Source organism: Lontra canadensis, unplaced genomic scaffold (genome assembly GCF_010015895.1).
Source record: "Lontra canadensis isolate GAN:19392208 unplaced genomic scaffold, GSC_riverotter_1.0 scaffold16, whole genome shotgun sequence".
Taxonomy (NCBI): Eukaryota; Metazoa; Chordata; class Mammalia; order Carnivora; family Mustelidae; genus Lontra; species Lontra canadensis.
Genome location: NW_022631010.1, coordinates 1,225,379 through 1,237,612, shown reverse-complemented (window position 1 = coordinate 1,237,612; position 12,234 = coordinate 1,225,379). Strand labels below are relative to the sequence as shown.

General features: G+C 49.5%; 2 protein-coding genes across 3 annotated transcripts in view; one reads left to right on the top strand and one right to left on the bottom strand.

Moving 5' to 3' along the window:
* The first annotated feature begins 7,884 nt into the window (after positions 1-7,884).
* On the top strand, positions 7,885-9,503 carry MAP1LC3A (microtubule associated protein 1 light chain 3 alpha). The gene is made up of 5 exons (XM_032858843.1): positions 7,885-8,090; positions 8,375-8,430; positions 8,513-8,619; positions 8,896-9,065; positions 9,342-9,503. The coding sequence occupies exons 1-4, from the start codon at positions 8,051-8,053 to the stop codon at positions 9,056-9,058; spliced, it is 366 nt and encodes a 121-aa protein (XP_032714734.1). The 5' UTR covers positions 7,885-8,050; the 3' UTR covers positions 9,059-9,065; positions 9,342-9,503.
* Positions 9,504-9,730: 227 nt separating this feature from the next.
* Positions 9,731-12,234, bottom strand: part of PIGU (phosphatidylinositol glycan anchor biosynthesis class U) — an 88,513-nt gene continuing 86,009 nt past the window's right edge. Inside the window, exon 10 of one of the 2 annotated variants that reach the window (XM_032858841.1) lies at positions 9,731-10,159. In XM_032858841.1, coding sequence (XP_032714732.1) covers positions 9,801-10,159 — 359 coding nt within the window. In that variant the 3' untranslated portion in view covers positions 9,731-9,800. The remainder of the gene's footprint in view (positions 10,160-12,234) is intronic. The other variant, XM_032858840.1, reaches the window with a different exon arrangement.

Below are 12,234 nucleotides of genomic sequence, written 5' to 3'. Positions count from 1 at the left end.
GGCCTTCTGCATATCTTCTTTGGAAAAGTGTCTATTCAGGTCCTCTAATGATTTTTTAATCAGATTGGTTTTTTTTTCTGTTTGTTTTGTTTTGTTTGCTATTGACTTGTGTGAGTTCTTTATATACTTGGATTTTAACCCCTTATCAAATATATGACTTGAAAATATTTTCTCTTTCTTTTCTTCTTCTTCTTCTTTTTTTTTTTTAAGATTTTATTTGTCAGAATACAAGCAGGGGGAGCAGCAGGCAGAGGGAGAAGTAGGCTTCCTCTGCAAGCAGCCTGATTCAGCACTCGATCCCAGGACCCTAGGACCATGACCTGAGCCGAAGGCAGATGCTTAACCAACTGAGGCACCCAGGGGTCCTGCAAATGTTTTCTATTCGGTAGTAGGTTGTCTTTTTATTGTGTTGATGGTTTCCTTTGCTGTGCAGAAGCTTTTTGGTTTGATGTAGTCCCACTTATTTTTGCTGTTGTTGCCTTTGCTTTTGGTATCAAATCCCAAAATCGTCACCAAGACCAATGTCAAGGAGCTTACCACCTATGCTTTCTTATAGTTTTATGGTTTCAGGTCTTACATTCAAATCTTTAATTCATTTTGAATTAGTGGTCATCGCACTGCAAGTAGTGGTCCAGTTTTCCCCTCATTTACTAAAGAGACTGTCCTTTCCTCCCTGTGCATTCTTGGCTTCTTATAATTTCATTGATCATATATGCATGGGCTTATTTCTGGGATCTCTGTTCTACTCCACTGATTTATGTGTTTTGAATGCCAATACCATACTGTTTTGATTACTGTAGCTTTGTAATATAGTTTGAAATCAGGAAGTGTGAGGTCTCCAGCTTTGTTGTTCTTTTCCAAGACCGCTTTGGCCATTCAGGATCTTTTGTGGTTCCATAAAAATTTTAGGATTGTTTGTTCTATTTCTGTGAAAAATGCCATTGAAATTTTAATAAGGATTACATTAAATCTGCAGGTTGCTTTCAGTATAGACATTTTAATATTTTTCTAATCAGTGAGTACAGAATATCCATTTATTCATGTCTTTGATTTCTTTCATCAATGTTCTATGGTTTTTAGTATACAAGTCTTTCACCTCCTTTGTTAAATTTATTCGTAGGTATTTTATTCTTTTTGATGCAATTTTAAATGGGATTTTTTTCTTAATTTCTCTTTCTGATAGTTCATTATTAGCATATAGAGACAACAGAGTTTTTTTAATTTTTTATTTTTTTATTAACATATAATGTATTATTAGCCCCAGGGGTACAGGTCTGTAAATCACCAGGTTTACACACTTCACAGCACTCACCATAGCACATACCTTCCCCATTGGCCATAACCCAACCACCCTCTCCCTACCGCCCTCCCTACCGGCAACCCTCAGTTTGTTTTGTAAGATTGAGTCTTTTATGGTTTGTCTCTCTCCCAATCCCATCTTGTTTCATTTATTCCTTTCCTACCCACCAAGCCCCCCACGTTGCCTCTCAACTTCCTCATATCAGGGAGATCATATGATAATTATCTTTCTCTGATTGCCTTATTTCGCTCAGCATAACACCCTCTAGTTCCATCCACATCATCACAAATGGCAGGACTTCATTTCTTTTGATGGCTGCATAGTATTCCATTGTGTATATATACCACATCTTCTTTGTCCATTCATCTGTTGATGGACATCTAGGTTCTTTCCATAGTTTGGCTATTGTGGACATTTTGCAACAGATTTTTTATATATTGATTTTGTATCTTGTGACTTGACTGAATGTATGGGTTCTAACAGTTTTTGGGTAGAGTCTTCAGGACTTTCTATATATATAATATCCTATTATCAAGGGCACCTGGGTGGCTCAGTCAGTTAAGCATCTGCCTTTGGCTCAGGTCATGATCCCAGGGTCCTGGGATTGAGCCCCACATCGGGCTCCCTTCTTTTTTTTTTTTTTTAAGATTTTTTAAAATTAATTTATTTATTTGACAGACAGAGATCACAAGTAGTCAGAGAGGCAGGCAGAGAGAGAGGGGGAAGCAGGCTCCCTGCTGAGCAGAGAGCCCCATGTGGGGCTTGATCCCAGGACCCTGGGATACAACCTGAGCCGAAGGCAGAGGCTGGGGAGTCTGCTTCTCCCTCTCCCTCTGCTTGCTGCTCCCCCTGCTTGTGCACTCTGTCAAATATATAAAATCCTGAAAAATAATATCCTGTCATCTATAAATAGTGACAGTTTTATGTCTTCCTTTCTGATTTAGATGCCTTTTATTTCTTGCCTAATTGCTCCAGCTAGAACTTCCAAGATGGTGTTGAATAAAGGTGGTAAGAGTGGGCATCTTTGTCTTGTTCCTGATCTTGAAGGAGAAGCTTTCAACTTTTTACTGTTGAGTAGGTTAGGTGTTAGCTTGTCATAAATGTAGCCTTTATTATGTTGAGATATGTTTCCCCTATAACTGCTTTGTTGAGTGTGTTTATCATAAATGGATGTTGGATCACAGCTTACTCTGAAATGCATAAAAAGGATTGGGTAGATGGATGGATGTACAGATAAGGCAAACAGAACTAGCATTAAGCGTAGAATGTAACTGGTGGGTATATCGGTGATCGCTGGACAATGACTTCAGGTGTTCCGTGTACCTGAAAGCTTTCACAATGCTTAGAAAAATTCCGTAGCCTATTAGAAGGTGATAACTGTTCTGGCAAAATATTAAGCAAGGCATTTGGAAGGAGTATAGGGAGTGACTGTGGTGGGGGTCGCAACATTAAATAAAGTCATTCAGGAAATCCTCCCCGAGGAGTCCTGGGAAATGAGTGAGTGAGATGCAGAAATCCTGGGGAAGAATGTTCTGGGCAAAGGGAACAGCAAGTACAGAAAAGCCCAGGGGTGCAAGTATGTCTGGGCCTCCCGGAACAGCGAGGTGGCCAGTGTAGCCAAAGCCGAGGGGTGAGGGTGAGGGTAGATAAGGCCCCAGGAGTAGTAGGAAGGGAGGTTCCATGGGCCTCGTGGAGCACTGTTTGGCTTTGACATGAGTGGGGTCCACAAACCACTGACCCAAGTCCTGTGCAAGCAGGAAAGCTGCTGTCCCTGTACGGAGACCAAACGGGGGCTCGCAAAACCAAAGACAGGAGACCAGAGGGGAGCTGCCAGCGACGGTCAGGCAAGCGAAGGTGGCGGCTCTGGCCTGAGGGTTGTGGTGGAAGTGGTGAGAAGTGTTCAGATTCCGGAGCTATTTTGAAATGTTGGACAGCAGGGTTTGGGTGTGGGTTGGGTGTGTGGGTAGTGAAAGAAAGGAAGGAGACAAAGATGACAGATGGAGACAGGGACGATTACAAGGGGAGCACATTTTAGAGGAAGAACATAGGTTCATTTAGGGGAGGTTAAATTTGAGATGTCTGCTGGGCTTTCAAGTAGAGACATGGGGTAGGCCAGACTTTGGATTCGAGGGAGATGGGGGAGATGACGACGTCCTGGGGAGAAAAACCAGAGCACCGGAGGAGGGAGCGTCCGTCCTGCTGACAGGTCAGGTAAGAGGAAGAGGGAGCACAGATCCTGGGATTTGGGGGATGGGCACCTCCCCCACTGTAGCCTCAATCTAGGGCTTAGTCAAATGAAAGAGAGGTGTAACCATTTCCCCAAGGCCATGGCCAACCTAGTTCTTTGAGCCACACTTAGTAGTTCTGACCACACTATCCTGTAACTTGGTGAGAAGTGTCCATTTTGACACTGCTGTAGATCAAGAGTCAGTGAACTAAGGCCTGAGGCCAGATTGATTTTAACAAAGTTTTATTGGGACACACCATGCCCATTCAGGGCCTAAGGCTGCTTCCACACTCCAACAGAATTGAGCAGCTGCTGGGAATCAAATGGCCTGCAAAGCCACACCTATCTATCTGACCGCTCAAGAGGAAGTTTGCTGACCCTTTCTCTCTCACCGTGTGTTGCTCTGTTAAAGGAATACCCAAGACGTTCAGTAGGACAGTTAGATGGTCCCAATTTTCTGCTATTGTGAAAATGCTCCAATAAACATACTTAGCTGTGTTCCCTTGAGTTCATATGGTACACGCAAGTGGCATTCCTGGTCTGAAGGATACAGACATCTTCCGTTTCAGTACATTTTGCCAAATTGCTTTTTAGTGTGGCTGAAGATTTACACTCCCATCAGCAGTGTGGAGAGTTCCTATTTCCCCATCTTCTTCTAAGACATGGTATGATATTAGTTCATATGAGTTACCAGTCTTCTATCGTTAGTGGATTCCTCTAAATCTTCTGGCTATGAGTGATCGTTATGTTTCTCCTTTCTTTTTCTTGGCCTGGGGCTCTGGCTGGGACCTTGATACAATGTTGCTATGTATTCAATGACAAAATTCAGAATTTCGTTCCTGGCTTTAAAGGGAATAATGCTTAACACTTTACCATATAGTATCTAAGTACAAACATTAAGTATGATGTTTGCTGCAGGGTGTTTTGTGTGTGAGTGTGGGGTGGGGGAGAACTTACCTAGAAAACCATCTGGATTAGATTTTTGAAGAACATGGCTACTCATTTTGTCTATTTCTTTTTGAATTAGTCTTGGCAAATTACCTTTTTCTAGGAAATTGTCCATTTCATCTAAGTTTTAAATTAGCATAAAGTTGGGGCGCTTGGGTGGCTCAGTGGGTTAGGGCCTCTGCCTTCGGCTCAGGTCATGGTCCCGGGGTCCTGGGATCGAGCCCCGCATCGGGCTCTCTGCTCAGCAGGGAGACTGCTTCCCCTCCTCTCTCTCTGCCTGCCTGTCTACTTGTGAGCTCTCTGTCAAATAAATAAATAAAATCTTAAAAAAAAAAAAAAAATTAGCATAAAGTTTGTAACATTCTTATTTTTATCATTTCTGCTAGAAACAATAGTTATGTCTCTTTTGCACATTAATGTTCATTTTATTGGTCTCTTCAAAGATCCCACTTTGTTTTGTGGTTCATTCTAGTGCTTTTGTGTTCTATTTCAATTTCTGCTCGTCATTATTATCTTCTTTCCACTCTCTTTGGGTTGACACTGTTACTCCTTTTAAAAATTATTTAGGGGCGCCCTAAATGAGCCTCGTGTGGCTCAGTCCGTGAAGCATCTGAATCTTGATTTCAGCTCAGGTCATGTTTTCAGGCTCATGAGATCAGCTCTCGTCAGGCTCTGTGCTCAGCTGGGAATCCGCTGGAAATTCTCGATCTCCCTCCCCGCCCCTACACTCCACCTCTAATAAATACATCTTTTGATTTATTTGAGACTATGTGTGTGTGTGTGTGTGTGTGTGTGTGTGCATGAGCAGGGGGAGGAGCAGAGGGAGGAAGAGGGGAGATGAAAAAAGGGAGGGGGAGAGAGAATAGGAATCTCCAGCAGACTCCCTGCTGCGCACAGAGCCCAACACAGAGCCCAGGAGCAGGTCCCTGAGATAGCAGGACGGCCTGAGCTGAAACCGGAAGTCAGCTGCTTAACCCACTCAGCCACCCAGATGCCCCTCTAATAAATAAATCTTTTTTTTTTTTTTTAGATTTTATTCATTTGAGAGAGTGTGCGAGCAGGGGGATGGGCAGAGGGACACAGAATCACAAGCAGACGGCACCCAGTGTGGACTCGACGTAGGGCTCAATCCCATGACCCCAAGATCATGACATGAGCTGAAATCAAGAGTTGAACACTTAACACTTAACACTCGACTGAGTGCCCCAGGTGCCCCTAATAAATAAATCTTTTAAAAAAAATTCCTTAAGGGGCACCTGGGTGGCTCAGTGGGTTAAAGCCTCTGCCTTCGGCTCAGGTCATGATCTCAGGGTCCTGGGATCGAGCCCCACATCAGGCTCTCTGCTCAGCGGGGAGCCTGCTTCCTGCTTTCTCTCCGCCTGCCTCTCTGCCTACTTGTGATCTGTCAAATAAATAAAATCTTTAAAACAAAATTCCTTAATCTCTGCTTGTAAATTTTCTGTATTGCTTGCCTACTATAATAAGACTATAAATCTGCCAAATGCCACTTTAGTTGCCTTTCCCCTATCATGTGTTTTTATATATATTTCATTTTTTGATCTAAATAGTTTTCATTTCTATAGAATTTCATCTTTGAGGAAAAAACTTTTTAGATGTTTAAACATCCAAGCATTTGGAGTTTACTTGGCTCTGGTCTGTGGTCACAGAAATATGGTCTGTATGAAATGGATGGACTACTTGATACCTTTGAGATTCACCATTTTTCAGGTCATTTTTTGGTAAATGTTTCTTGTGTGCTTTAAAGTAACAATATTGGGTTCAGGGTTCTATCAGTTTCATTTATTAATATCTTCTATACCCCCTTTTTTTGGCTGTTGGGCATATCAGCTATTGAAAGAGGTCTTTCGTCTCTCACTGTGATGGAAGATTGGGCAATTTCTCCTTGTATCTTATCCCTTTTGTTTTATACATTTTCAGCCTTTTAAACCTCTAACTTATATGTTTTATAAGAAATGTTATATCTTCTTAAAAGTTGTACTTTTCATCATTTTGTGGTCACCCTCTTTATCTCTAATAATGTCTTCTGGCTTTAAGCTTATTTTGTCTGATTTTGCTATAGATACACCTTCTGGTTCAGTTTTCTCTAGGAGACCTTTCCCCATCATTTTACTGTTGGTGCACTTACATTGTAAATGTCCTCTTGTAAACAGGATGTAGAGCTGCATTTTGTTGTTCTTGGCCAGTCTGATCATCTTTTTAATAGGTGAAGGTAAAACCTTTTTTACCTCTGGTTTTGTATCATACACCATTCTTTTTACTACCTTTTTCTCCTTTTCTGCATTGGCAGGTTCACTTTCCATTCTTTTAGTGATCCCTTGTAAGTGTCTGAAATACACACTTGGATTTACAAAGCTGGACAATTACCAGTATCTTTATCCTGCTCCCCTTAAGTATGTCAAGCCTCAGAGCACTTGAAATGATTACCCTCTTCAGCCTGACATGTTGCTGTGTCCTCTCCTCCTTGTTTTGGACTCTACAAATTGATCATCACTGTTCATGTTCTGCCTGGTTTAGATCTACTAACACATTTGCCAGTTGCATTGGTCACCATTTTCCTATCTTCTCTTTAGAGTTCTGCAAATTTTTTACAATGTGCCAAGATGCTACTTTTATACTGCTCTGCATTTTTATGTGAGGATCCTGGTCTTTAATCAAGTTTGGAAGCTCTTCTCCAGGAACTGCTTCTCCCACATTTTTCCTCTCCTTCTGGAATTCTGACTGAACCTGTAATTCCTCTCTCTTCACCAGTCCTGTCCCTTCCCCTTGTACATTATCCATCACCTTCTCTGGTGAGTTGCTTCTGATCTTTCCTCCAGGTCAGTGACTTATCTTCTGCTGTGTCTAATCTACTTTGTCTCATCCTTTGAGACCTGAATTTCAATGGTTTTTCTTCTAGAATTCCTTTCAAAACCCGTGTTCCTTTTTAGCGTCTTGCTCTCTCACGTTTTGATCCCCGCCCCCAGCCTTCTTCCCCCTCTAACCATAAGCTCCACGAAGGTGAGGAGGTCTTTATGTTCACTGCTGTCACATTACCCCGCCCCCCCGCCCGACCCAGTGCCTCGCACCATCGCTGGAAAGGAGCAGACTCCGAGTGTGCTGTGGGATGACAGCACCAGTGGGAACAGAAAGATGCTGAGCCCGGGACTGGCCCACGCGCAGCGATTCGGCCCGCTCAACTGCCTGCAGGCCTGCCCGTCTCTCAGCCCCGACCTCGAGGAGAGGGACCGGCGGTCCGTGACGTCACAGGACTGTGACGCGCCGGCAAGCCCCGCCCCTTCGCGGCGTTGGCTCGGAATCCAGCTCTCTGCGCCGTGACGTCACGGGTCCGGGCGGGCGGGTTTTGCGTCGGCCCAATGGGAGCGGCGAGCCGGCCTCCCCTTTAAGGAATGTTGTGACCTGACGTCACCCGGGCGAGTTACCTCCCCGAGCCACAGCCGCCAGGCTCAGCTCACAGCCCCGGAGCCCTTGAGCGCGAGGCGCGGAGCCCCCGAACCTCAGAGCCCCAAGCCGCGCGCCCCGGAGCCCCGGCCTGCGCGCCCCGCCGGGCCCGCGCGATGCCCTCGGACCGGCCTTTCAAGCAGCGGCGGACCTTCGGTGAGGCCCGGCTGGCGGTCAGCGGGCGCGGGGTGGGGACGCTGCGACTGACCCTGACTGCCGCAGGCCACGTCAGCCCCGTGACGTCAGACTCGGGCTAGACCCCCGGTCCGGGAGGCAGGTTCAGGCCTGGGCCGGGGCCTCGCCTCCCAGCCCGGTAGGTGCCAGGCCCTGGGGCCTGACGGCCCTGGGGGCGGGGGCTCGGGGGGGGCGGGGCCGGGGACAGGCGGGGCGAACGCCGAGCGGGACCTCTCTTGGCCTCACTGCCCGCCCGCTGTCCGCAGCCGACCGCTGTAAGGAGGTGCAGCAGATCCGCGACCAGCACCCCAGCAAGATCCCGGTGAGTCCCGCCGCCCCCTCCCATCCCCGCGGCCCCAGGCCCCGCACCACTCACGCATTCGCCCCCCCAACCCCACCCCTAGGTGATCATCGAGCGCTACAAGGGTGAGAAACAGCTGCCGGTCCTGGACAAGACCAAGTTCCTGGTCCCAGACCATGTCAACATGAGCGAGTTGGTCAAGATCATCCGGTGCGTGGGCAGCAGCAGAGGGGACTTGGGTCCGTTTGGGGAGGGCGGGGCCTTTGCCAGGCTGGGCTGAATCCCTGTTCTGGGGAGGTTGGGAAAAGTCAAGGTCAGGGCTGGGGTCCGTGTCAGGTCAGAGGTGAGGGCTTCTAGGAGGGTCTGGGATGGGTGTAAAGCGGCCTCAGAATCCTTTTGGAGAGCGGTAGTAGGTGGGGGTCAGGGCTCCACCCACCCAGCAGCCAGGCCCCCCTCACCATCAGCTTGCTCTTCTGCCCACGCCAGGCGCCGCCTGCAGCTGAACCCCACTCAGGCCTTCTTCCTGCTGGTGAACCAGCACAGCATGGTGAGCGTGTCCACACCCATTGCGGACATCTATGAGCAGGAGAAGGACGACGATGGCTTCCTCTACATGGTCTACGCCTCCCAGGAAACCTTCGGCTTCTGAGCCAGCAGTAGGGGGGGGCTGGCCTGGGAGTGGGGGGGCCCCGTCAGGCTATGCCCAGGGAGCTCCTGGCTCCTGGACTGAACTGCCTCTGCCCAGGAGGGGCTATAGGCAGGGAGGCCACCCCCTAGGCAGGGGCACCGACCACGCCTACTCTGCCCCTGGGTGGATGCGTGCCAGCCATTGTTAGGGTTGCCCCCCCCCTCCCCGGGGTGCTGGCTGGGATGGGGGAGGGTAGGGAACAGCCCCCAGCACCCCTGCTCCCTGTGATTTGTCTTTTTTTTAGGCCCCTGCCCACCTGCCCCTCCCTCACCTGAGGCGCTGCCCCCCCTGCCTGGACCTGCCCACCCCTGAAGGACTGGCCCCTGGCTCACCTGGTCTTGACATGGTGTATGGATCTGTGGTCCTTGTCCCTCTGCAGAATAAAGATTGCTCAGGCCTGCCTGGCCCTTTGCCTCCAGCTACTTGCGCATGGGGAGGGCTGCCGGTGGGGCTGTCTCACACATCTCAGCTCACCGGGGAACAGATTTGCGTGCTGTGGACCTGGGGCTCATTCTGGAAACCCACAGCCGTGTGTAGTATACCAGGGGTGGGGGGGTGTGTGGCGGGGGGAGGATGTCTGAGGCCAAGCCCACCCTTTCCAGGAGTTCAGTGTGCACCCAGGACCGGTTTCTTCATAACAAAAAACATTTATTAAGTAACCACAGCTTAACAAATCCTGCTCCCCTGCTTCTTCCCCTCTCCATCATTGGAGGGGGCTCCCCAGTATGCAGAGCCAAAAAGTGGGGGTCCAGGGGGAGGTGCTCCTGGCTATTCCCCACAGGACTTGCTGCCAGCCATGGTTCCCCTCTGGTGCCAGGGATTCGTAACCCTGGACTTGAACCTCGTTTGCCTGAGGACTCCTCTGCTGGCAGCTCTGGCTAGAGGGCTGGGCCCAGCTTCCGGCCCTTCCATCCCCTGAAGTCCATGCAGCCCTGTGCCCAGCCTGGCCTACTTGAGCACGAGCATGGCCTCTGTGCCGTCCTTGGCAGTCAAGTAGAGCCCATGGGTGAGGTAGTACTCCCGCCGCAGGAAGGCATAGAAGTAATCCGAGATGAGCAGGATCTGTGGGGAGACAGAGGGCTGAGCAGTGCTGAGGAACCGCCCGGAGTCCTGGGTCGCTGAGGGTCTAGGCAGGTGTGGGGGAGACCCTGCAAGGTCTTGCACTTCAGAAGCTGTCTGGACTGTTCCATCCCCTCCCCTCCACCCCTTGGCTTTCTGTCCCCCTCCCAAGCTCTGGGCTCAGAGCCCCAGAACCTGGTCCTTTTGCAGCCAGAGGCCTCTCCTCCGCCTCATAGCTTGGGTGCCCTCTGGCTCCTCCACGGTACAGCCGAGCCACCATCAAAGCTGCCGCCCCCATTGGGAGCCCATGTCCCCCATCTCCCTTCCGGGTGCTGAGGCCACAGAATCACCCGATACTTAGCCTGCCAGACAGGCAGCTAAGTCCTGGTGGTTCTCTCTCCCAGACTCTCTCGGATCCACCCATGTCTGCTTGTCCTTAGAGCTGCCACCCTGGACACAGCCAGTGTCACCTAAACAACAGCAGTCTCCTCTTCAGGCTCCCTGGTCCAAAGCCTCCAGCCCCGCTGCAACCCTCCCCCACCCCTGCACCCTCCCGGCCCATTCTCCCTAGCAGCCAGAGTTTGCTTTTCAGAACAAATCTGGTCCTGTTACTTCCCACCTGAAAGGTCCTCTAAAGGCTTCCTAGGGCTCTTAGGTGAAGATCAAACTCTGGGGCTCCAAGGCCTTGCGCCTGGTCCCTGCGCATGTGCGTGCCTCACCGTCTCTCCTGCTCCACCTCACTCAGCTCTAGTCACACTAGCCTCCTTCCTCCTGCTGCAGGGTCTCTGCAGTACCCTCTGCCTGAAATGTTCTCTTCCCTTTCATCTGATAGTCAACATCTCCTTACCCCTTCAGGTCTCAGGAGGGATCACTTCCTTAGAGAAGCTCCCCCAGGTTGGGTCTTGGTCCCCAATTAACCTCTATTTCTTAACATAAATTCATCCAAATTAGTTTTTCATCTGTGTGACTGCCTGGTGACTGTGGCTTCCTCCCCTGGGCTGGGAAGGGTCCCCAAGGGGTTCTGTCACCCTGGTACCCATGCCCAGCTCAGTCTGCCTTTCCTGTATGGGCCACAAAATCAAAAGGGCCCTAGAAGCTCAGGCTACCTTCCCCCTCACAGAGGCCCAGAGAGGAACAAGGACTTGTACCGCCTTACAGTAATCCCATTACCTCCCAAGACTCCCACGGCTCAGGACAGGAAGGGCAGGAGGAGGGCAGAGGGGGTCATAACCCCAGGTCTCAGGCACTTAGAGGCCTATTAGACCATCAGCACCAACCACTTGTTGGCACAGATGAGAAGATGGAAGCCCAGAGCAGGGGGAGCACCGGGTTAGGGTCTACAGAGCAGATGAGTGGCTGAGCTGATTCTGGGATCTTGACCTTAAACCCTCAGAGACCCCTGTCCTGGGCGGCCTCATACTGTGGGCAGAAAGAACACGGAGGGGCCTGAAGGAAGAGCTGAGGACCAATACCAAGGCTAGCCTCAGGACAAGGTCCTGCCATTTTATCACCATCTGGAAGACTCCATCTGGAAGGCTGATGGTCTCCAACTTATAAATAAGGAAACTGAGGCACAAAGGGTTTAACAGCCTAAGGTTACACCAGGAGAGCTGGCCTAGTGGCCATGGCCCTGCAAGGCGACACACTTGGGGCCCAGTCTGCCATGGGACATAGAACTTGCAGCTGAGGGTATCAGTGGAGCAGACAGTGCAGGGAGCCCAGGAGGCCTTGCCCCACAGCCACAGGTTGGGGGCAGTCACCAGAGCAAAGGCTGATCTCACATTGTGCAGCCCCTTTCTCACACAGGCCCAAGGTGCCCGGCCTGGGGATGGAGAGCCTGGCGCTGTGGCTGAGCTGGTGGGGGCTGACCCCCAACCCAGGTCTGATGAAGGTCAAATATAAAATCACAATTCATAATAAAACAAAAGGAACCAACTCCAATGTCATGGTCACCTGCGTTAAGGATTAGAAAATCAAAATACTAGGTATTAGGTCAAACCCTATGAAATGGCCATTTCTGCAGATCAAAAACGGCTGAATACTGGAAATTTCATACGGTTCAATCTAATATAAAATGG